Source organism: Scyliorhinus torazame, chromosome 13, assembly GCF_047496885.1.
Source record: "Scyliorhinus torazame isolate Kashiwa2021f chromosome 13, sScyTor2.1, whole genome shotgun sequence".
NCBI lineage: Eukaryota > Metazoa > Chordata > Chondrichthyes > Carcharhiniformes > Scyliorhinidae > Scyliorhinus > Scyliorhinus torazame.
The window spans coordinates 197,021,090-197,043,724 of NC_092719.1; the positions used below are offsets into that span (position 1 = coordinate 197,021,090).

The window sequence follows — 22,635 nt, forward strand, 5'->3', positions numbered from 1 at the left end:
TAGCTCACCTCGACGAAGATTTTCCAGATACTGGATTTACCTGGAACAGATGGAAGTGCTGATAAATAAAGAGATCAAAGCTAGTGTAATTGTACGGAGCTCTGATCCAACAATGCTTTGACAGCAAGTCTTTCCTGGCCTCATGAATGAGCTTGTAAAATGAAGCTATCTGTGACAGTGATCCACGAGTGGAGATAAAATGATGTTGGTTTTGGCACACCCACCTCCATTTTCATGATCTGATGCCCATCACATTGATGTCCTTTATTTTCTTTCGCAGTTTAAATATAAAAACAGCAGCCACGTTGAGTGCCGAAACAGAGCAGGTATGTCAGATGTGTTTGTTACATTTTTAAGACTGCAGTGTTTACAGCTTTTAAATCAGCGTGTGCCTAAATATTCCGAGGGAACCATGGTGCACATTTTAGCAGTCAGGAGAAGAATAGGAATATATCAAGCTCGTTTATCAGGAAAGTCTGCAGGACTTAAGCACAGAATAGACAAGGTTGACGTTGCCAGGTTTTAGTTCTAGATGTTGAACCAAGGTTCTGTCTGCCCTCTCCAGATGAACATAAAAACTCCCCTTGGCACCATTTTGAAGAAGAGTGGGGGCTTTAACCCTGTTGTCCTGGCCAATATTTAGCCCCCAATCCACATCACAAAAGCAAGTTATCTGTTTATTTTTGCATTAGACCATAAGACAGGGGAGCAGAAATAGTCCATTTGGCCCATCGAGTCTGCTCCACCATTCAATATGATCATGATGATCTAATGTGCTAATCCTCAGATCCCACCGTATCCCCATAACCCTTTATTCACTTACTGATTAAAAATCTGTCTATCTCAGCCTTGAACATACTTAACAACCCAGTCTCTACAGCTCTCTGCGGTAAAGAATTCCACAAATACACTATCCTCTGGGAGAAGAAATTCCTCCTCATCTCTTGTCTTAAATGGGTCACTCCTTACTCTGAGATTATGACCTCTGGTCCTAGACTCTCCCAAAAGGGGAAACACCCTGTCAAGCCCCTTGGGAATGTCTCAATAAGGTCGCCTCTCATTCTTCTAAACTCCAATGAGTACAGGCCCAACCTACTCAACCTCTCCTCATGAGAAAATCCCTCCATACCCGGGATCAACCTTTTGAACCTTCTCAAGACTTCCCCCAATGCCTGTACATCTTCCTTAGATAAAAGGGGGCCAAAACTGTTCACAGTTTTCCAGGTGGCGTCCAAAACAAACATTGTTTCAGAATGTCTAATTCACCTAACAAGCACGTCTTTCGGGACTTGTAGAGCTTCTGGTGTCTCTCTAAAGCACTCGAAAATTGAAGTCTGTTGTTCTTTCTTTCCTCTTTCCCTGGTTCAGGATTATCAGTGCATAAATCTGGTTTTACTCACTCAGTATAAGGTGAGCAAAGTTTAGCTCAGTTGGCTGGACAGCTGGTTTGTGAGACAGCGTAGATAGCAGCGCATGGGTTCAATTCGCGTACCGGCTGCGGATATTTGTGAAGGCGCCGTCTTCTCAACCTCGTGATCCTCAGATTAAACCACCACCAGTCAGCTCTCCCCCTCAAAGGGGGGAAGCAGCCTATGATCAACTGGGATTGTAGCGACTTCACTTTTACTTTATAAACTGACCAATGCCAATGGAAGACAGGTATTGTCTAATGTGCACGTGTTGGTGTTACATGGTGCTGCCTGCTATACTGGCATGTCTCTTCATCACTCACCCGTGCTTTCCTACCCATCCGCTCTGACACTCCTGAATTTCAGACAGATGCATATGTATGCCACTCTCTGAGAAGTTTCAGTCTCTCCTGTTGTGGTTCAGTGGGTTTGAATTCTCGCCTCTGAATCATTTCAAGTCCCACTCTCGAGATTTGCGCACCAAAGTCAAGCTGATGCTTCAGAACAGTACTGAGGGAGTGCTGCACTGCCCAAAATGTCACCTTTCGATTTAGATGTTAAACTTTGGGCCATCTGTCCTCTCTGCTGGATGTGAAAGATCCCATTGCACTATTTCAAAGAAGAGCAGGGCTAGGTATGGTGCTTTTTCTGAACTGGCTACTATTTATCCCCTCGACCCACATCACAAAAAAACGTGCAGGTTAGGTGGATTGGCCATGATAAATTGCCCTTAGTGACCAAAAAGGTTAGGAAGGATTATTGGGTTACGGGGATAGGATAGATACCGATCTGCGGGCGAGCTGGTTCCGTGGTGGCCTTCTCTCCTCCGCGCCGGGCCCCTGTAGGGCTCCGCCATATCGCCCGGGGGCAGGCACGGAGAAGGGAACCCCCACGCATGCGCGGAAATACGCCCGCCGTTCTGCGCATGCGCGGACTCGCACCGGCCCTTCGCCGCTGGTTGGAGCTGCGGGAACCACTCCGGCGTCAACCTAGTCCCCGAGAAAGTGGAGAATTCCTCACTTTCGGGGGCCGTTGACGCCGGAGTGGTTGGTGCCGGTTTTCATGCCGGCGTGGGGACATAGCCCCATTATTGCAGAATCCCGCCAGTAATGTTTCAATGAGATTACCTCTCATTTTTCGAATCTCCAGAGAATATAGACTGAATTTAGATAGCCTCGCATTATATGACACTCCCTCATAGACTCCCTACAGTGCAGACTGAGGCGATTTGGCCCATCAAGTCTGCACCAACTCTCTGAAAGAGCCCCCTACCTTGGCCCACTCCTCCACCCTATTCCCGTAACCCCACCCAACCTGCATAATTTTGGACACTAAGGGGAAAGTTTAGTATGGCCAATGCACCTAACCTGCACACCCTTTGGACACTAAGCGGAAAGTTTAGTATGGCCAATGCACCTAACCTGCACATCTTTGCACTTCATCCCAAGGAACAATTAGTGAACCTTTGCTGCACCGCCTCCAATGAAACCTCTGACCTCGCCTCGGGATGTTGATCATCTGACTTGCAGAGTGATTCATGCTCGGGTGAATGTGAGGCCCCCCCCCACCTGCCCAAAAAAACCTCCTGTGAACTTACCTGTGCTCACGAAAGCCATACCACGACCCTACCTATCTGGGATTTTTACATTTTTAAACAACCTCTTCCGTAAACCATTTGGGACTATCTCCTGGAATTAGTCACTTGACATTAAATGGAAAACCTTAATTGTGTGTTATACTTGCACTTTCCAGCCATATCTGCCATGTGCCTTTAGGCTGGAAAACTACTTCCCTGTACATTGTTTGTTGATTTCTTAAATTTCTGCCTGCATGTTTTAGTCATTGAATCCGAAGCTGTGTTGATAGCATGCTTTACAACATAATATTACCTTCAGCAAGGTTGACTCAGAAAACTCCATGAGAACCTTTCAGCTTATTGATAGGACCATTAGAATAGTTGAAGTACAGGAAGAGACTATTCAGCCCCTTGGGCCTATGCTGGCTCTCTGCAAGAGCATCTCGGGTAACCCCACTCCCCTGCCTTGTCCCCATAGCACTGCAAATGTTTTCTCTTTAGATAACTCTACAAATTAGAAAGCTGAATTTGAATCTGCCTCCAGCATACTCTTCGGCAGTATTGCATTCCATGGCCTCCTAACGCGGTGTGTAAAATAGTTTCTCCCGTTGTCTCTCCTTCATCTTTTACAATTTTTAAAAAATATATATTTTAATTGAAAATTTTTGGCCAACCATCACAGTACATTGTGTATCCTTTACACAGTAATCTAACAATATAAATATCAATGGCCAGTTTTATAAACAAGAAATAAATAATATATAAACAAAACCAAAACTAAATGGCAACTGCCTTGTCCCAGATAAATATCCTCCAAAAATATGTTTTAACAGTCCAATATACAATTATCTATAACAACAACCTATACATATTATACTTATGTATTAACATCCCTGAGAATCCCTCTGGTTCCTCCTCCTCCCCCCCCCCCCCCCCCCCCCCCCCCCCCCCCCCCGGGCTGCTGCTGCTGTCTTCTTCTTTTCCATTCCCTCTATCTTTCTGTGAAGTATTCGACGAACGGTTGCCACCGCCTGGTGAACCCTTGAGCCGATCCCCTTAGGACGAACTTAATCCGTTCCAGCTTTATAAACCCTGCCATGTCATTTATCCAGGTCTCCACACCCGGGGGCTTGGCTTCCTTCCACATCAACAGTATCCTGCGCCGGGCTACTAGGGACGCAAAGGCAAAAACAACATCGGCCTCTCTCGCCTCCTGCACTCCCGGCTCTTCTGCAACCCCAAATATAGCCAACCCCCAGCTTGGTTCGACCTGGACCCCCACTACCTTCGAAAGCACCTTTGTCACCCCCACCCAAAACCCCTGTAGTGCCGGACATGACCAGAACATGTGGGTGTGACTCGCTGGGCTTTTCGAGCATCTCGCACACCTATCCTCTACTCCAAAATATTTGCTAAGCCGTGTTCCAGTCATATGCGCCATGTGTAACACCTTAAATTGTATCAGGCTTAGCCTGGCACACGAGGATGATGAGTTTACCCTACTTAGGGCATCAGCCCACAGCCCCTCCTCAATCTCCTCCCCCAGCTCTTCTTCCCATTTCCCTTTCAGCTCGCCTACCATAATCTCCCCCTCATCTCTCATCTCCCTATATATGTCTGACACCTTACCATCCCCCACCCATCTCTTTGAGGTCACTCTGTCCTGCACCTCCTGCGTCGGGAGCTGCGGGAATTCCCTCACCTGTTGCCTCGTAAAAGCCCTCAGTTGCATATACCGGAATGCATTCCCTTGGTGCAACCCATATATTTCGGTCACCGCTCCCAGACTTGCAAACGTCCCACCTACAAACAGATCTCTCAATTGTGCTACTCCTGCTCTTTGCCATGTTCCAAATCCCCCATCCATTCTCCCCGGAGCAAACCTATGATTATTTCTTATCGGGGACCGCACCGAGGCTCCCGTCTTTCCCCTATGCCGTCTCCATTGCCCCCAAATTTTCAGAGTAGCCACCACCACCGGGCTTGTGGTGTATTTCTTCGGTGAGAACGGCAACGGCGCCGTCACCATGGCTTGTAGGCAAGTCCCCCTACAGGACGCCTTCTCCAATCTCTTCCACGCCGCTCCCTCCTCTTCTCCCATCCACTTACATACCATTGAGATGTTGGTGGCCCAGTAGTACTCACTTAGGTTCGGGAGCGCCAGCCCCCCCCCCCCCTATCCCTACTACGCTGCAAAAATCCCTTCCTCACTCTCGGGTCTTCCCGGCCCACACAAAACTCATGATACTCTTCTCAATCCTTTTGAAAAAAGCCTTCGTGATCACCACCGGGAGGCACTGAAACACAAAGAGGAATCTCGGGAGGACCACCATTTTAACCGCTTGTACCCTCCCTGCCAGTGACAGGGATACCATGTCCCATCTCTTGAAGTCCTCCTCCATCTGTTCCACCAACCGCGTTAAGTTTAACCTATGCAATGTACCCCAATTCTTGGCTATCTGGATCCCCAAGTAGCGAAAGTCCCTTGTTACCTTCCTCAGCGGTAAGTCCTCTATTTCTCTGCTCTGCTCCCCTGGATGCACCGCAAACAGCTCACTTTTCCCCATGTTCAGCTTATATCCTGAAAATTCTCCAAACTCCCCAAGTATCCGCATTATCTCTGGCATCCCCTCCGCCGGGTCTGCCACATACACCAATAAATCGTCCGCGTATAAAGAGATACCCGGTGTTCCTCTCCTCCCCTGAGTACTCCCCTCCACTTCCTGGAACCCCTCAATGCTATTGCCAGGGGCTCAATCGCCAGTGCAAACAATAATGGGGACAGAGGACATCCCTGCCTCGTCCCTCTATGGAGCCGAAAATACGCAGACCCCCGTCCATTCGTGACCACGCTCGCCATCGGGGCCCTATACAGCAGCTGTACCCATCTAATATACTCATCTCCAAAGCCAAATCTCCTCAACACCTCCCACAAATAATCCCACTCCACTCTATCAAATGCTTTCTCGGCATCCATCGCCACCACTATCTCCGCTTCCCCCTCTGGTGGGGGCATCATCATTACCCCTAGCAACCTCCGTATATTCATATTCAGCTGTCTCCCCTTCACAAACCCAGTTTGGTCCTCATGGACTACCCCCGGGACACAATCCTCTATCCTCACTGCCATTACCTTGGCCAGAATTTTAGCGTCTACATTTAGGAGGGAAATAGGTCTATAAGACCTGCATTGCAGCGGGTCTTTTTCCTTCTTTATGAGAAGCGATATCGTTGCCTCTGACATAGTCGGGGGCAGCTGTCCCCTTTCCTTTGCCTCATTAAAGGTTCTCATCAGTATCGGGGCAAGCAAGTCCACATATTTCCTATAAAATTCGACTGGAAATCCATCCGGTCCCGGAGCCTTCCCCGCCTGCATACTCCTAATTCCTTTCACTACTTCCTCTATCTCGATCTGTGCTCCCAGTCCCACCCTCTCCTGCTCCTCCACCTTCGGAAATTCCAGCCGGTCCAGGAAGCACATCATTCTCTCCTTCCCATCCGGGGGCTGAGCTTCGTATAATCTTTTATAGAATGCCTTGAACACTCCATTCACTCTCTCCGCTCCCCGCTCTATCTCTCCTTCCTCATCCCTCACTCCCCCTATTTCCCTCGCTGCTCCCCTTTTCCTCAATTGATGGGCCAGCAACCTGCTCGCCTTCTCCCCATACTCATACTGTACACCCTGTGCCTTCCTCCACTGTGCTTCTGCAGTACCCGTTGTCAGCAAGTCAAATTCTACGTGTAACCTTTGCCTTTCCCTGTACAGTCCCTCCTCCGGTGCCTCCGTATATTGCCTGTCCACCCTCAGAAGTTCTTGCAGCAACCGCTCCCGTTCCCTACTCTCCTGCTTTCCTTTATGTGCCCTTATTGATATCAGCTCCCCTCTAACCACTGCCTTCAGCGCCTCCCAGACCACTCCCACCTGGACCTCCCCGTTATCATTGAGTTCCAAGTATTTTTCAATGCACCCCCTCACCCTTAGACACACCCCTTCATCTGCCATTAGTCCCATGTCCATTCTCCAGGGTGGACGCCCTTCTGTTTCCTCCCCTATCTCCAAGTCTACCCAATGTGGAGCGTGATCCGAAATGGCTATAGCCGTATACTCCGTCCCCCTCACCTTCGGGATCAACGCCCTTCCCAAGACAAAAAAGTCTATTCGCGAATAAACTTTGTGGACATAGGAGAAAAACGAAAACTCCTTACTCCTAGGTCTACTAAATCTCCACGGGTCTACTCCTCCCATCTGCTCCATAAAATCTTTAAGCACCTTGGCTGCAGCCGGCCTCCTTCCAGTCCTGGATCTCGACCTGTCCAGCCCTGGCTCCAGCACCGTATTAAAATCTCCCCCCATTACCAACTTTCCCACCTCTAGGTCTGGGATGCGTCCTAGCATGCGCCTCATAAAATTGGCATCATCCCAGTTCGGGGCATATACGTTTACCAAGACCGCCGCCTCCCCCTGTAATTTGCCACTCACCATCACGTATCTGCCCCCGCTATCCGCCACTATGGTCTTTGCCTCAAACATAACCCGCTTCCCCACTAGTATAGCCACCCCCCTGTTTTTCGCATCTAGCCCCGAATGAAACACCTGCCCCACCCATCCTTTGCGTAGTCTAACCTGGTCTATAAGTTTCAAGTGCGTCTCTTGTAACATAACCACGTCTGCCTTAAGTTTCTTAAGGTGTGCGAGTACTCGTGCCCTCTTTATCGGCCCGTTCAGCCCTCTCACATTCCACGTGATCAACCGGGTTGGGGGGCTCCCCCCCCCCCCCCCCCCCTTGTCGATTAGCCATCCCCTTTTTCCAGCTCCTCACCCGGTTCCCACGCAGCTGTGTCCCCCCCAGGCGGTGCCCCCCCCGCCCACCCCACCCCATTCCGGCTCCCCCCTCTCCCCAGCAGCAGCAACCCAGTAACTCCCCCCTCCCACCCCCCCCCCCGCTAGATCCCCCACTAGCGTAGTTACACCCCCCATGTTGCTCCCAGAAGTCAGCAAACACTGGCCGACCTCGGTTCCCCCCCGTGACCTCGGCTCGCACCGTGCGACGCCCCCTCCTTCCTGCTTCCCTATTCCCGCCATGATTATCATAGCGCGGGAACAAAGCCCGCGCTTCCCTTTTGGCCCCGCCCCCCATGGCCAACGCCCCATCTCCTCCACCTCCCTTCCTCCCTCCACCACCACCTGTGGAAGAGAGAAAAGTTACCGCATCGCAGGATTAATAACATAAAACTCATCTTTTTCCCCCCTCTTCGCCCCCCATACTCGCCCCACCACTTTGTTTCAAACATTCTTTTTTAATAACCCGCTTATTCCAGTTTTTCTTCCACAATAAACATCCGCCGTCTCAAAGTAGTGGTGCCTCCCTTGATATGTGACCCACAGTCTTGCCGGTTGCAGCATTCCAAATTTTATCTTCTTTTTGTGAAGCACCGCCTTGGCCCGATTAAAGCTCGCCCTCCTTCTCGCCACCTCCGCACTCCAGTCTTGATAAACGCGGATCACCGCGTTCTCCCATTTACTGCTCCGAGTTTTCTTTGCCCATCTAAGGACCATCTCTCTGTCCTTAAAACGGAGGAATCTCACCACTATGGCTCTGGGAATTTCTCCTGCTCTCGGTCCTCGCGCCATCACTCGGTATGCTCCCTCCACCTCCAGCGGACCCGCCGGGGCCTCCGCTCCCATTAACGAGTGCAGCATCGTGCTCACATATGCCCCGACGTCTGCTCCTTCTGCACCTTCAGGAAGACCAAGAATCCTTAAATTATTCCTCCTCGCGTTATTCTCCAGTACCTCCAGTCTTTCAACACATCGTTTAAGGTGTGCCTCGTGCATCTCCGTCTTCACCACCAGGCCCTGTATATCGTCCTCGTTCTCGGCAGCCTTTGCCTTCACGACCCGAAGCTCCTGCTCCTGGGTCTTTTGCTCATCCTTTAGCCCTTCGATCGCCTGTAATATCGGGGCCAACAGCTCCTTCTTCATTTCCTTTTTAAGTTCTTCCACGCAACATTTCAAAAACTCTTGTTGTTCAGGGCCCCATGTTAAACTGCCACCTTCCGTCGCCATCTTGGTTCTTGCTTGCCTCCCTTGCCGCTGCTCCAAAGGATCCACTGCAATCTGGCCACTTCCCTCTCCTTTTTCCATCCGTTTCCAGGGGGGATTCCCTTCTGGTTTACCACACAGTGCTTCTAGCCGTTAAAATTGCCGTTGGGGCTCTTATTAAGAGCCCAAAAGTCCGTTCCACCGGGAGCTGCCGAAACGTGCGACTTAGCTGGTCATCGCCGCACCCGGAAGTCTCATCTTTTACATTGAATATTATATTTACGTCTCATCATTTTAGACCCTTCAATCATTGGAAACAAAATCTATTTCTATTTACTCTGCTCCATCTCTTCATCATTTCTAACTTCTATCAAGTCATCTTGTAATCGCCTCTTGTTAAAATGATAACAGCCTCAATTTTTCAACCTGCTGATGTAGGTTTCTCTGTCAGTTTTGACGCTCTCAGGTGCTCTTCTTCCCACTGGGCAGCCTCTTGGCTAACGCTGTTTTGCCTCGTGTTGCTGCTGTTTTGCCACATTCTTGGCAATGAATCGACATAATTCCCACTCTCCTTTGCCAATCAGCAGGCTGCCTCCAGTAGCCCCGTCCATTTAGGGAGGACCAATTGGAGCACCCGAGGGCTGTAGATGGCCCACTGGGAAGAGTGGTCGCCGGCATTGTGGGCGGGAGACTGAGAGTTGTTCAGGGGCTGGTTTAGCACAAGGCTAAATCGCTGGCTTTGAAAGCAGACCCAGGCAGGCCAGGGTTCAATTCCCGTACCAGCCTCCCCGGACAGGTGCCGGAATGTGGCGACTAGGGGCTTTTCACAGTAACTTCATTTGAAGCCTACTTGTGACAATAAGCGATTTTCATTTCACTTCATTTCAAGTGTGTCTGGTTTTTCATTTTTGGAGTGCATTTGCAAGTTTGCGGGCAAGGAAAGAATGGCAGGAGGAGAGCTCGTTCTGGGTTAGATGTTGATGGTCTTCCTCGTACAGTGCGAGGTGCTGGAGGCAATATTACTCTTGATGATTGACACAGCCATTCAGTTATTTTCAAGAACAAACTGAGGTGATCTTCATTTTAGGAATGATGTTGCCAGAACAGAGAGCGGAGGATGGTGGGAGAGCGGAGAATGGTAGGGGATGGGTGCGAGGGAGGGGAAGTGGTGGGGGAGCGGGGGCTGCCGGGGGAATGGGGAATGGCAGGGGAGGGGGAATGGTGCGGGAGAGGGGGAATGGTAGGGGAGCAGGGGTTGGCGGGGAGGGGGATTGCGGGGAGGGGGATTACTGGGGGAGTGGGGAGTGTCAGGGGGAATGGTAGGGGAGCAGGGGTTGGGGGGAGGGGGATTGGTGGGGGGGCGGGGAGTGTCGGGGGAATGGTAGGGGAGGAGGGGGGTGGTGGGGAGAGTGGGATGGTGGGGAGGGGGGATTGCAGGGAGGAGGATTAATGGGGGAGCGGGGGATGGCAGGGGAGGGGGAGTAGGAATGGTGGGGGGGCAGGGGATGGTGGGGAAGGTGGGGAGGGAGATGGTGGGGAGCAGGAGAATGGTAGGGTAGCGGGGATGGTGGGGAGGGGAAATGTTGGGGGTGCAGGAGATGGAGTGGAGGGGGAATGGTAGGGGGAGAGGGGGTAGAGAGAGGGAATGGTGGGGCTGTGGGGGGTGGTTGGTGATTGCTGTACAGGCAGTAAACAGACAACAACTTGCCTATATACTGTGTTTTCTAAAGCATTAAATGATCCAATGCACTTAAACGCCTCAGCAAATTAAAGAAAATCTTTATTTTAATTTGATAGACTTGAGACTGATAGTTTGCTATCATTAATTAGACTTCCTAACATCACAGAGACTCTTTTGTTTGCAGAAACTGATTGGAACGTGACTTTGGCAACGGAATCAAACAAACTCTTGCTGACCTTTGCTTCACACACCCCAGCATCGTTCAGTGCTGCTCTATGCAAGACAGAAGGAGAGGAATGCAAAAACACGAGTCTGATCCACAGCATAACCCAGGTCAGAACTATGTGATATCTAAATCGTTGCCAGGAATCATGCCTGCTAAGAGTCCTGCCAGCTGATAAATTTCAAAATAACCTTTCTTCTAAACAACTCTTGTCACCTTGGACTTTTGGACTGCTATTCAGAAGAAACTATTTCCATGCAGACAGCTGTGAGATGCCTCATAGCTTCTTCTTGTAGATTGACTAGATACAAACATATGAGCATGGAATCAAGGACAGATGGGAGAACCCTTTTGTCCATCTGATCCTTCAAACACAATTGTAATGCCCTGTGTATCACAATATATACAGTCCCTACCTCACCCAAAACTATGTGAGTTCCTGACAGCGGTGAAGAATGAAATATGACAACCAATTTGGGCGGACTGTCATGTGAGAGTACCTTTAAGAAATGGGTGTTTATAAATGGGTGAGTATATAAATATCTGTACTGAGAGTACCTTTAAGAAATGGGTGTTTATTACTGCAGTGATGTCAGAGAGTGGGTGGAGCTGGGCTGTCTGTCAGCTTTTTATTTTTGTTTTAGGCTGTTTGCTGCAGGATGTGTTTTATCATAGAATCATAGAATTTACAGTGCAGAAGGAGGCCATTCGGCCCATCGAGTCTGCACCGGCTCTTGGAAAGAGCACCCCACCCAAGGTCAACACCTCCACCCCATCCCCATAACCCAGTAATCCCACCCAACACTAAGGGCAATTTTGGACACTAAGGGCAATTTATCATGGCCAATCCACCTAACCTGCACATCTTTGGACTGTGGGAGGAAACCGGAGCACCCGGAGGAAACCCACGCACACACGGGGAGGATGTGCAGACTCCGCACAGACAGTGACCCAAGCCGGAATCGAACCTGGGACCCTGGAGCTGTGAAGCAATTGTGCTAACCACTATGCTACCATGCTGGTCCCTGGAGCTGGATAGCTGCAGTCACAGCCAGAAGGTGTATTAGAGTCTCTCTCTGTAATCTAAAGAATGTAAATCGATCCTTTGGTGATTTAAAACTAATAACTGCTCTTAGTAGTGAGTTTAACCTGATGTGCTTCTGCTGAAAGTTTTTTTTAAAGTCTTCTGGATGCTAAAAGGACAGCTTAAGAATTACTTAGTGTTGTATTCTTTGGGGGTTGTATTTGAATTAATGGTTGCTAAGATGTTCACTGTATCTTTTTAAAAGGTTAACTTGAGTTCATAGAAAAAACATTGTTTTGCTTTTAAAAAGTACTTTTACATTTCAGCTGTACCACACCTGTAGAGTGGGCTGTGTGCTCCCCATACCACAATCTATTAAAAGATGCGGGTCAGGTGAACTCCATGATACACTTTGGGGTTCTCTAAACCCTGGCCCTGTAATAAATTGGGGGCTCGTCCGGGATAAAAGTCTATCTATTGGATTGGCTTAGTGAACTTAAAGACAGTGAGGGGTGAGCATATTGTGGTTGCTTTTCCGGTGTGGTATTATAGTTTAAGGAGGCAGTGTGTTGTGGACAATGGCTCTTTCAGAGGCTCAGAGGTTTTTGGGGGTGGAGACGGTCACACGCAGTACCTTACGGACAGAGACTAAAAGCAGACTGTTAGATTTGGCAAAAACATTGCAGTTAAAATTACCTGACAAAATGCAAAAAAATGAAGTAATTATGGCGGTGGCAAAGCATTTGAAGTTGCCTGAGATACAGTTTGACTCATTGGAAATAGCAAAAATCCAGTTGCAAATTAAACAAATGGAACATGAGAAAGAATTATAGCAGCTTGAATACGAAAGAGAGAGAGAGGAAAAAGAAAGAGAAAGAGAGAGAGAGAAGAAAAAGAGAGAGAAGAAAGGAAAACAGAAAAAATAGCCCTAGCAGAACAAAAAGAAAGAGAAAGGGAGATCCAGATCAGGGAAAAAGATAGAGAGTGTTTGAACTTCAGAAAATGGCCATGAAACATGACAGTCAGTTAAAATTGGCAGACGTAAAGGGAAACGTACAGTTGGATGATAGTGATGAGGATAGTGAGAAAGAGCATCATAGTCGAAGGCTTGGTGGGGATCTATTTAATTATGTCCAAGCATTGCCAAGGTTTGGCGAGAAGGAGGTAGAAGCCTTTTTCATTTCCTTTGAGAATGTGGCTAAACAAATGAAACGGCCACAGGACATGTGGGTATTACTGATTCAAACAAAGCTGGTAGGCAAGGCTAGTGAAGTGTTTGCATCACTACTGGAGGAGGTATCTGGGTTGTATGAGGAGGTGAAAAAGTCCATGCTAGGTGCATATGAACTAGTACCTGAAGCCCACTTTTGGAGGAGTTTAAAAGTTCAATTCCTGATGTAGTGAGAACTCATGTGGAAGAGCAGAGGCTTAAAACTGTAAGGTTAGCAGCAAAAATGGCAGATGATTATGAATTAGTTCATAAATCAAAGCTTGGTTTCCGACTAAAGTTTCAGCCTGTGAGGGATAGAAACTGGGGACATGAGAAATACTCAAGTAGTAAAGGTAAAGGTGATCTGATGGGAGACAATAAAGAGAGTATACCTCAGATTAAAAAAGAAATCCAGGAGGGTGGAAAAGAAATGAAAAGTTTCAAATGTTTTCACTGTAATAAAAAATGCCATGTAAAGTCACAGTGTTGGTGGTTGAAGAAAAGCACTGGGAAGGCTGATGTGGTAAAGCAGGATAAGACAGTGGGTTTTGTTAAAGTGGTAAAGGAAAGCCCAAGGGAAGCGAAGGAGGTGCAAAAGATTGTACAGCCTGATCAAGAGGTGATTGATAAGAAGGTGCCAGATCTCTTTAAAGAAATTACTTGTGTGGGTAAAGTTTACTCATGTGTATCAGGAGGAGTAGGTAAAGAAGTCACAATTTTAAGAGATACGGGAACTAGTCAATCTTTAATGGTAATGGATGTAGTCTGGGAAGAATATTGCCAGAAAAGGTAGTAATATGTGGAACTCAGGGTGAGAGGAGTAGTGTTTAGTTATATAAGGTAAGGTTGGAAAGTCCAGTGAAGAGTAGTGAAGTGGTAGTAGGAGTAATAGAGAAACTATCTTGTCCAGGAATACAGTAATGGAAGCTCTCAGGCTTATGTCAACAGAGAGAGTGAAAGAGCAAGCAATCATTTACATTCCATAAAGAGTATGACTTTTAATTGCTTTGACAGGTATGTTTGACAGTTCCTCTTGACATTTTGACAGCTTCCTTTGAAAGCTGTTCTTGACACTCTTGACACATAGAATCATAGAATCATAGAATCATAGAATTTACAGTGCAGAAGGAGGCCATTCGGCCCATCGAGTCTGCACCGGCTCTTGGAAAGAGCACCCCACCCAAGGCCAACACCGCCACCCTATCCCCATAACCCAGTAACCCCACCCAACACTAAAGGCAATTTTGGATGCTAAGGGCAATTTATCATGGCCAATCCACCTAACCTGCACATCTTTGGACTGTGGGAGGAAACCGGAGCACCCGGAGGAAACCCACGCACACACGGGGAGGATGTGCAGACTCCGCACAGACAGTGACCCAAGCTGGAATCGAACCTGGGACCCTGGAGCTGTGAAGCAATTGTGCTATCCACAAGGCTACCGTGCTGCCCCGAACATCTTCTTGACACTTTTGACACATCCCACATCCTCTTGGCACATGCTTCTGCTAGTTTTGACAGGTGTATTGACAGTTCCAGTGAGTTTGACAGTGATGGTTCGTGCACATTTATGCCTACTTTTTAACAATTCCAAAGGCCATTTGAGTTTCCACCAAAGTGCATCTTATCTCCACCAAAGAGCACCTCATGTCCCTCAAAGATATTCCGGACCAGATCCAAAGGGGTACCACACCTCTTACTTTCCAAACGAATCCGCAAAGTTCAGACCTGCTCTTCCAGGTCTAATCTCCATACTTCGGGATCAATGGTCCAAGGCTGCCAAAATCACACTTGAGTGTAGGCAACTGATGAATTGTATGACCAGCTGCCTCTGTAAAACCTGCAGTCACCAAACACCGTCCCCATTCCTGCCACCACAAAAATGGGATTTCTATGTTCAGGGACAGGATTTGGATTTTCAACCACTTACGTCATCTTCGCCACGACATCCAGACTCGCTATTGTGGAGAAAATCCAGGCAATAAAGAATATTTCCTCTTGTTGGGAGGAGCATAACTTGAGGCCACCAATATCAGATAGTTGGCAAGAAATCCAATAGGGAATTCAGAAGAAATTTCTTTATCCAAAGCCTGGTGAGAATGTGGAACAGAGAGTGCTTGAGGTGAATAGTATAGATATATTCAAGGGAAAGCGAGACAAACATTTGAGGACAAAAGGAATATATGGTTATGATGTTATATTTATTATAAGAAAGATGAAAGTCGAGTGAAGCATAAACATCGACATGGACCTCTTGGACTGAATGGCATATTTCTCTACTGTGTAGCCAATGTAATTCTATGTAATCCCAATGGATGTTTCATTCTAAAATCTTCATATCGTTCTCAGATTGAATTGAGCACCCAAAAACTCCTTATGATCTTGCCTGTGGAAAGTGGTGAATTCTGCGTAAGGGTAGGTAACTCATCAATTATCTTAAAGGTACTCGACAGGAGATTTCTCAATATTACATTGAAAATATAACCATGGGAAGATGCGCAGCATGGGAAATCCTGTACACTGCTCACACTGGCTTGTTGACTAAAGTTAACTGGAGGGATTTCTCTTTCATCAATATTACCCTCTCCCAATATCGCTGGACCAGGAATCAACACCACCCTCTCCCAATATCCCAGGAACTTTCATCAACACTGCCCTCTCCCAATATCCCAGGAGCTTCCATCAACACCACCCTCTCCCAATATCCCAGGAGCTTTCATCAACACTGCCTCTCCCAATATCCCAGGAGCTTTCATCAACACTGCCCTCTCCCAGTATCCCAGGATCTTTCATCAACACTGCCCTCTCCCAATATACTAGGAGCTTCCATCAACACTGCCCTCTTCCAATAACCCAGGAGCTTCCATCAACACTGCCCTCCCCCAATATCCCCGGAGCTTCCATCAACACTGCCCTCTCCCAATATCCCAGGAGCTTTCATCAACACTGCCCTCTTCCAATATCCCAGGAACAGGAATCAACACTGCCCTCTCCCAATATCCCAGGAGCTTTCATCGACACTCCCCTCTCCCAATATTCCAGGAGCTTTCATCGACACTGCCCTCTCCCAAAATCCCAGGAGCTTCCATCAATACTGCCCTCTCCCAATATCCCAGGAGTTTCATCAACACTGCCCTCTCCCAATATCCCAGGAGCTTTTATCAACACTGCCGTCTCCCAATATCCCAGGAACAGGAATCAACACTGCCCTCTCCCAATATCCCAGGAGTTTTCATCAACACCACCCTCTCCCGGTATCCCAGGAACAGGGATCAGCAGCTCGATTAGCGAAAACAGCTTGGTAAAGTGACATTGATAAAGCGTCATTTTGACCCGGTAAAGTCAAGAAGTCGTCCATTTGTGGAAGCCATGGTGAAATATAAAATAAGATTAAGCATGGTTTTGGTTGCTCGACCTTCCATCACACTTTGTGGTGGGAAAAGAATTGAGAACCTGAGAGAAAAAATAAACTAGAAAATAAACTGCTGTGGTAACATTGGACGACTGATTAACTGATGGGTTAATATCACCATTAAATAGAGGAATCCCATGGGAACACATTTACCTCTAACTTACTATCACTTCTAGCCAATTTGTTAATACAATTCAGTATCAAGGAGACATACAGTGAAACGTTCATTTAACATTTACCATCCCTTTGGTCTGTTGAAGTTCTATTTCCAAGATCACTGTGGACCAGCTTTATACTGAAGGTAGGCAAATAGCCATTGTCCACAAGGGACAGTAGGTATCTCTTTCCATTAGAGAAAGAGAGAAACAATTGGTTAATTAACTTGAAGGGTTCCACTGTATGTCAAGCATGTTGAGGGTGAGGTGGCAGGTCCCAAGTCTGCCACAGTCAGAACAGGTATTGAATCTGTGCTGGTGACGTTATTCTGAACAACACACAAGCCATCTAGCCAACCGAGCTAACCAGCCCCTTACTGTTGCAATAATGGATACTTTTTAAGTTCCAAGTGGAGAGCGGGTATTACTGACTTTACGTTCCTAACCCATTAAAGCAAATACACTGTTTGTAGGGGTGGTGGAGTACTTTGAAGCAGCAGTGATCTAATAATCCATGACTGAACCTGTTAGTAGTTGGCACATGAAATCTCACTGTTGCTGAGATTTAATACTTTAAACATTAACTAGTTATTTTCAGAGTATCTGGACCACTTTGTTACATTCGAGGAACCAGCTCTGCAGGGCAATAGAAACTTTTGAAAGAAGCGCAACATCTTATGCCTTGAACCTGAGCTCTGCCTGAAATACTTCTGGATGTAGCACCATGTTAGCTTGTATCTGTATGCCTCTTTATTAAGTTCTCTTTTCGGTGAACGATGAATGATTTATTGATGATGTGTCCGCACCCTCTGAATTTGAATACAATATTAGAATTGGCGGATCCTCCGTGAATGGAAACACTGTACCACAGGGACTGTACCAATATACCATTGTACCACAGGGACTGTACCACTATGCTACAGGGAATGTACCACTATACCACTGTACCACAGGGACTGTACCACTATACACTGTACTACAGGGACTGTACAAATATGCCACTGTACCACCGGGACTGTACCACCGGGACTGTACCGCTATACCACTGTACTACAGGGAATGTACCACTATACTGCTGTACCATGGAGACTGTACCATTATTCACTGTATGGTAGCAAAGTGGGTAGCACTGCTGCTTCACAGCGCCAGGGGGCAAGGTTCAATTCCCAGCTTGGGTCACTGTCTGTGCGGAGTCTGCACGTTCTCCCTGTGTCTGCGTGGGTTTCCCCGGGTGCTCCGGATTCCTCCCACAAGTCCCGAAAGACGTGCTGTTAGGTGAATTGGACATTCTGAATTCTCCCTCTGTGTTACCGAACAGGCGCCGGAGTGTGGCAATTAGGGGCTTTTCACAGTAACTTCATTGCAGTGTTAATGTAAGCCTACTTGTGATAATAAAGATTACTATATTATTATACAGGGACTGTACCACTAATCTACAGGGACTATACCACTGTACTACAGGGATCAGTGCTGGGTCCCCTTTTATTCGTGATATATATAAACGATATAGATGAGAATGTGTGTAGGGCTGATGAGTAAGTTTGTGGGTGACACGAAGATTGGCAGGGTGGAGCAGACAGGTTATATTGGAGCTGTACAAATCTTTGGTTGGGCCACAGCTGGAGTGTTGTGTGCAGTTCTGGTAGCCTCACTATAGGAAAGATGAGATTGCACTAGAGAGGGTGCAGAGGAGATTCACCAGGATGTTGCCTGGGATGGAGCATTTAAGCTATGAAGAGAGGCTGGATAGGCACGAGTTGTTTTCTTTATAGCAGAGAAGGCTGAGGGGGGACCTGATTGAGATGTACAAGATTGTGAGGGGAATGGACAGGGTGGATAGGAAGCAGCTGGCCCCTCTAAGTTGAAGGGTCAATAACAACGGGGCGTAATTTTAAGGTGAGGGGCACGAGGTTTAGCGTGGTATTGAGGAAAAATCTTTTCATTCAGAGGGCGGTGGGAGTCTGGAAGGCACTGCCTGGGAGAGTAGTGGAGGTGAGAAAACTCACAATCTTTTAAAATTACATGGATGAGCACTTGAAATGCCATAACATTCAAGGCTATGGGCCAAGTGCTGGAAAGTGGGATTGGTGTAGATTCAGTGTAGTTGTGTTGGTGCAGACACAATCTGCCAAAGGGCCTCTTTTGTACTATATGACTCTATGATTACTGACTCTTTGACTGCTGTGCAGTACTCCCATCAGCAAAGCCACCAATTCTCTCCCCCCACCACATAATGGAAGCTTTAGACTAAACTGTTCTTTAGCAGGTAGAGGTATGATCAAATAAAAGATCAAAAGCAAGTTATTTAATACGAAGCAGATAAATTGGCGTGGAACCACTCTGTCGCAGCAGTATCTATTAGAGAATTTAACACCTTGTTAAAATCTCTTTCCCAGGTGTGGCGTTCTGATGTGGCTTTCTCTGGGAAGCAGCTACTTTGTCCACACTGTAAGTGTTACAATTTATTTTAGAAGACCAAATATTGTAATTTATTGTACGGCGAGTGTGATATGTCACGAATGTTTATATTCTAACTTCAAGTTTCTGAAAATTCGAACAATGCATTTTTCAATTTCTATAAGAATGATCATTTCTATTGAATTCAATCCGAATCTGTTCTGTTCCCACTTGTTTTCTAAAATGTCTTTTTTTGTGCTTGTCTTTTGTTTTACAGACCCTCGTCATTGGATAGGCCTACGAATCTTGGGCACATTGGCTGCGTTAGCTGTTGCAGTATTGTTTGTTTATATCATCTGGAAATTTACAACTAAAGTATCAGGTAACATAAAAATATATTTTAGAACCGTAACCATTATGCCTGTGCTAGCTCTTTGAAAGAGTTATCCATTTAGTCTCAATCTCCAGCTCTTTCCCCATAGCTCTACAAATTTCTCCTTTTCAAGTACATACTGTATCCAATTCCCTTTTCAAAGTTATTGTTGAATCTGCTTCCACCACCCTTTCAAGCAACGCATCGTAACAACTCACTGTTTAACATTGAAAAAAACCTTCTCTTTGAAGGTACGTTTGGTTGAAATCCGCAACACAAAAAGTGTTCTGGAGTCAATCCAGTTAACATTGCAGTCAAAAGGTCTCTCAGAGATGTCAGCTCTGTACGCTGGTTGCAAATTTACCCATAACCATGCATCATTCAGTCTCATACCTTGGGGATGGAGTCACACTCCCACAGTAATCCCCAGCCATCCCCTACCCGACATAAACTTCTCACCTGTATGCTTTTGGCTTCTGCAGAAAAGCTGCCACATCCATTCACCCATATATCCCTCGGTGACAGTGGTTTATAACTGCACACCCGGACCCCTTTCAAATCCATGAGTTCCGTCTGCTTCTTCTGGGCGAGGGATGGGTTTGTTGTGACTGCTCCTTTCGGGAACATCAACCACAGTCAAAATCCGGTAGCCCCTGCTGGAGTCTGTGAACACTAAGGACAACCAAAAGTGGGCTCAGTGCGAAATGTTTTCAGTCTGCCAGCGCTCCCTGTCTTATCTCACAAATGAGATGAAGTTTTTGGAAAATAATGCTGAACAATGGCTGGAGCGTAGAAAGCCACAACCAACGTTGTCACCCTCCAAGCAGAAAAGTGATACTTATTTCAGTGAAGGAGCATGATCCTAAATCTTCTATTTTTTTTTGTATCTTTGCAGCCCCACTTTGGAGAAGAACAGTGCTGGTGATGTATTCTTCAGATTCTGAAGAGCACAAAACATTGATCTGTGCTTTTGCAGATATCTTGAAGACGGAACTACACTGCAACATCATCCTGGACCTATGGGATACTGGCAGAGTGGCAGAGATTGGCATTGTCTCTTGGCTTTACAGCAAGAGGGAACTTGTAGAGCGCGAAGGAGGGAAGATAATAATCATCTGGTCAAAAAGAAGCCAAAAAATGTACAACCAATGGAGCAACTTGGACCCAGGAAGCAAAGTCAAGCACAGTGACGTACACGACCTTTTCAATACCTCGATGGCTTGTGTTTACAATGACTTTTTAAGAAACAGGAGGATTAAAGATTACAGTATTATTTATTTTGGTGGACTATGTAGCAAAGAGAACATTCCAGAAATATTTACCAAGATCCCCAAATACCGAATGTTAAAGGATTTTTCAAGCCTGGTGCGCACATTGCTCTCCGCTCCCGAACTTCCATGCAGCCTCGGGTTAGGCACTAAGTTTCTGGTGCGTAAGATCCTGCAGTCTGAGAAAATGCAAAAGCTGAGAAAGAGGATAGAGCAGTGCACAAAGTTGCAGGGGCATGGGCTTCTCTGCTGTGAGGAATGTGACTGCTCAGACTGAGGTTGGTTGGGCCTGACCTGTTCAAAATGTCTCACCAGAAACAAGGGGGAGCGTGAGGGAAGAAGGATTAAGGCCATTGCGGTTAAATGTCAGAATTATGCCTGTAATTTTTTTGGAGTGAACCTCATGATTCTTGCACCCATCCATAATGAAGGACACTGTGCAAACAGAAAGGTAGGAAATCCATTGCAAGCAAAGGACTCCAAGAAGTCGGCTATTCTGCGAAAGGTTAAACGCAACAGTAGGAGAGCGGAGTTTGTTAAAGATTTAACCCAAGCGACTGGTGTTCAGAATGTAAAGGTGTTACATGTGGAGGGAGGTATTGAGATATGTGAATATTTTTCATGTTGTGGATCATAGTTTAAAATCAGCTTCACAGAGACACATAGCAAGGTCAACGCCATCTCAATCTTGCTTCTCGCCTGAGGTGTGGTGATCCTCAGGTTAAACCACCACCAGTCAGCTCTCCCCCTCAAAGGGGAAAGCAGCCTACAGTCATCTGGGACTATGGCAACTTTACCTTACCTTTATCTTAGGAAAGTAATGCTGAACAATGGCTGGAGCCTATAATAATGATGCTTCATAGTGAAGAATGGGAAACACGCCTGTGATAGGATGGGCAGTAATATTCTGGGTCCATTGTCTGCTCCTTAAATCCATGTTACCATCAACGTCAAGGAAAAAGAAGTTAAACTACCCAAGGGCTAAGGGTATTGTAATATCTTCCATGGGACCTACAGGGTAGGAATGCTTGTCTTCCCCATGCTCCTTGTGAAGTATGAGCTCCCCCGCTAGGGGCAGGGTATCTCAATTATTCAGAATATATAAGGTCGGCCAGTAAGGCACCGACTAGAAGGAACTTAGGGGTCTACCGGGAAATGTATATATATTGTTTGTAAATATAACTTCATTCTTATTTTTACTCAGTGTGGACTCCCTGTGTCCTTATTAAAGGTATTGTCACAATATCCACTCATGTATATAATGAGATGTAGACAGGCAGTGATTGACACACAGGATAACCAATGAACACACACGACACATAACAACCAATCACCAGACAGGACACCACCACTATAAAGCACACAGGGCATTAAGACTCTCCCTTTCTCTACAGGACACAGCTACTGAGATAGTAAGAGTGCACAAGCCAGTGAGCACTATCACCATGAGGTAGAGAGTTAGTCTGGTCAAGCCAATAGGAGGTTATCAGTTAGACTGATAGTCTGCTGTGAGTTAACACTCTATGTACAGCAATCAGGACGTTCAATAAAACAGTGTTGGACCATCTCCTGTGTCAGAAGCCTGTTTCTAGTTTCACTGCATCCAGTTGCAGTCAATGTTGAACCAACTTACTTAACACATCAGGTATTGATCAAAATTAATATGTGCTTGATTTAATTCCTCTGTGCTCTTGGTATCCAGGCACCTCACACCCACCACTTCTATTCATTCACATTCCTAAAGTCTTATTTTGTGGCTTCCCATTAGTGATGAATTTTGATCTGGGTGAGCATACAAGCATGAATACATTTTTTTGGGGAGAAAATATCTTTGCAACCAACATCACCTCATGTCAAGATTTTG

The 22,635-nt window shown here is 46.6% G+C and overlaps 1 protein-coding gene across 3 annotated transcripts in view; it reads left to right on the forward strand.

Annotated features, from left to right (window-relative positions):
• The window catches only part of LOC140388497 (interleukin-17 receptor E-like), a 117,303-nt gene extending 94,965 nt beyond the window's left edge, over positions 1-22,338 (forward strand). For 2 of the 3 annotated variants that reach the window (XM_072472784.1, XM_072472786.1), the window contains 6 exons: positions 281-326; positions 10,894-11,042; positions 15,516-15,581; positions 19,130-19,181; positions 19,408-19,512; positions 20,399-22,338. In XM_072472784.1, coding sequence (XP_072328885.1) covers positions 281-326; positions 10,894-11,042; positions 15,516-15,581; positions 19,130-19,181; positions 19,408-19,512; positions 20,399-21,048 — 1,068 coding nt within the window. In that variant the 3' untranslated portion in view covers positions 21,049-22,338. The remainder of the gene's footprint in view (positions 1-280; positions 327-10,893; positions 11,043-15,515; positions 15,582-19,129; positions 19,182-19,407; positions 19,513-20,398) is intronic. The other variant, XM_072472785.1, reaches the window with a different exon arrangement.
• The last annotated feature ends 297 nt before the right edge of the window (positions 22,339-22,635 follow it).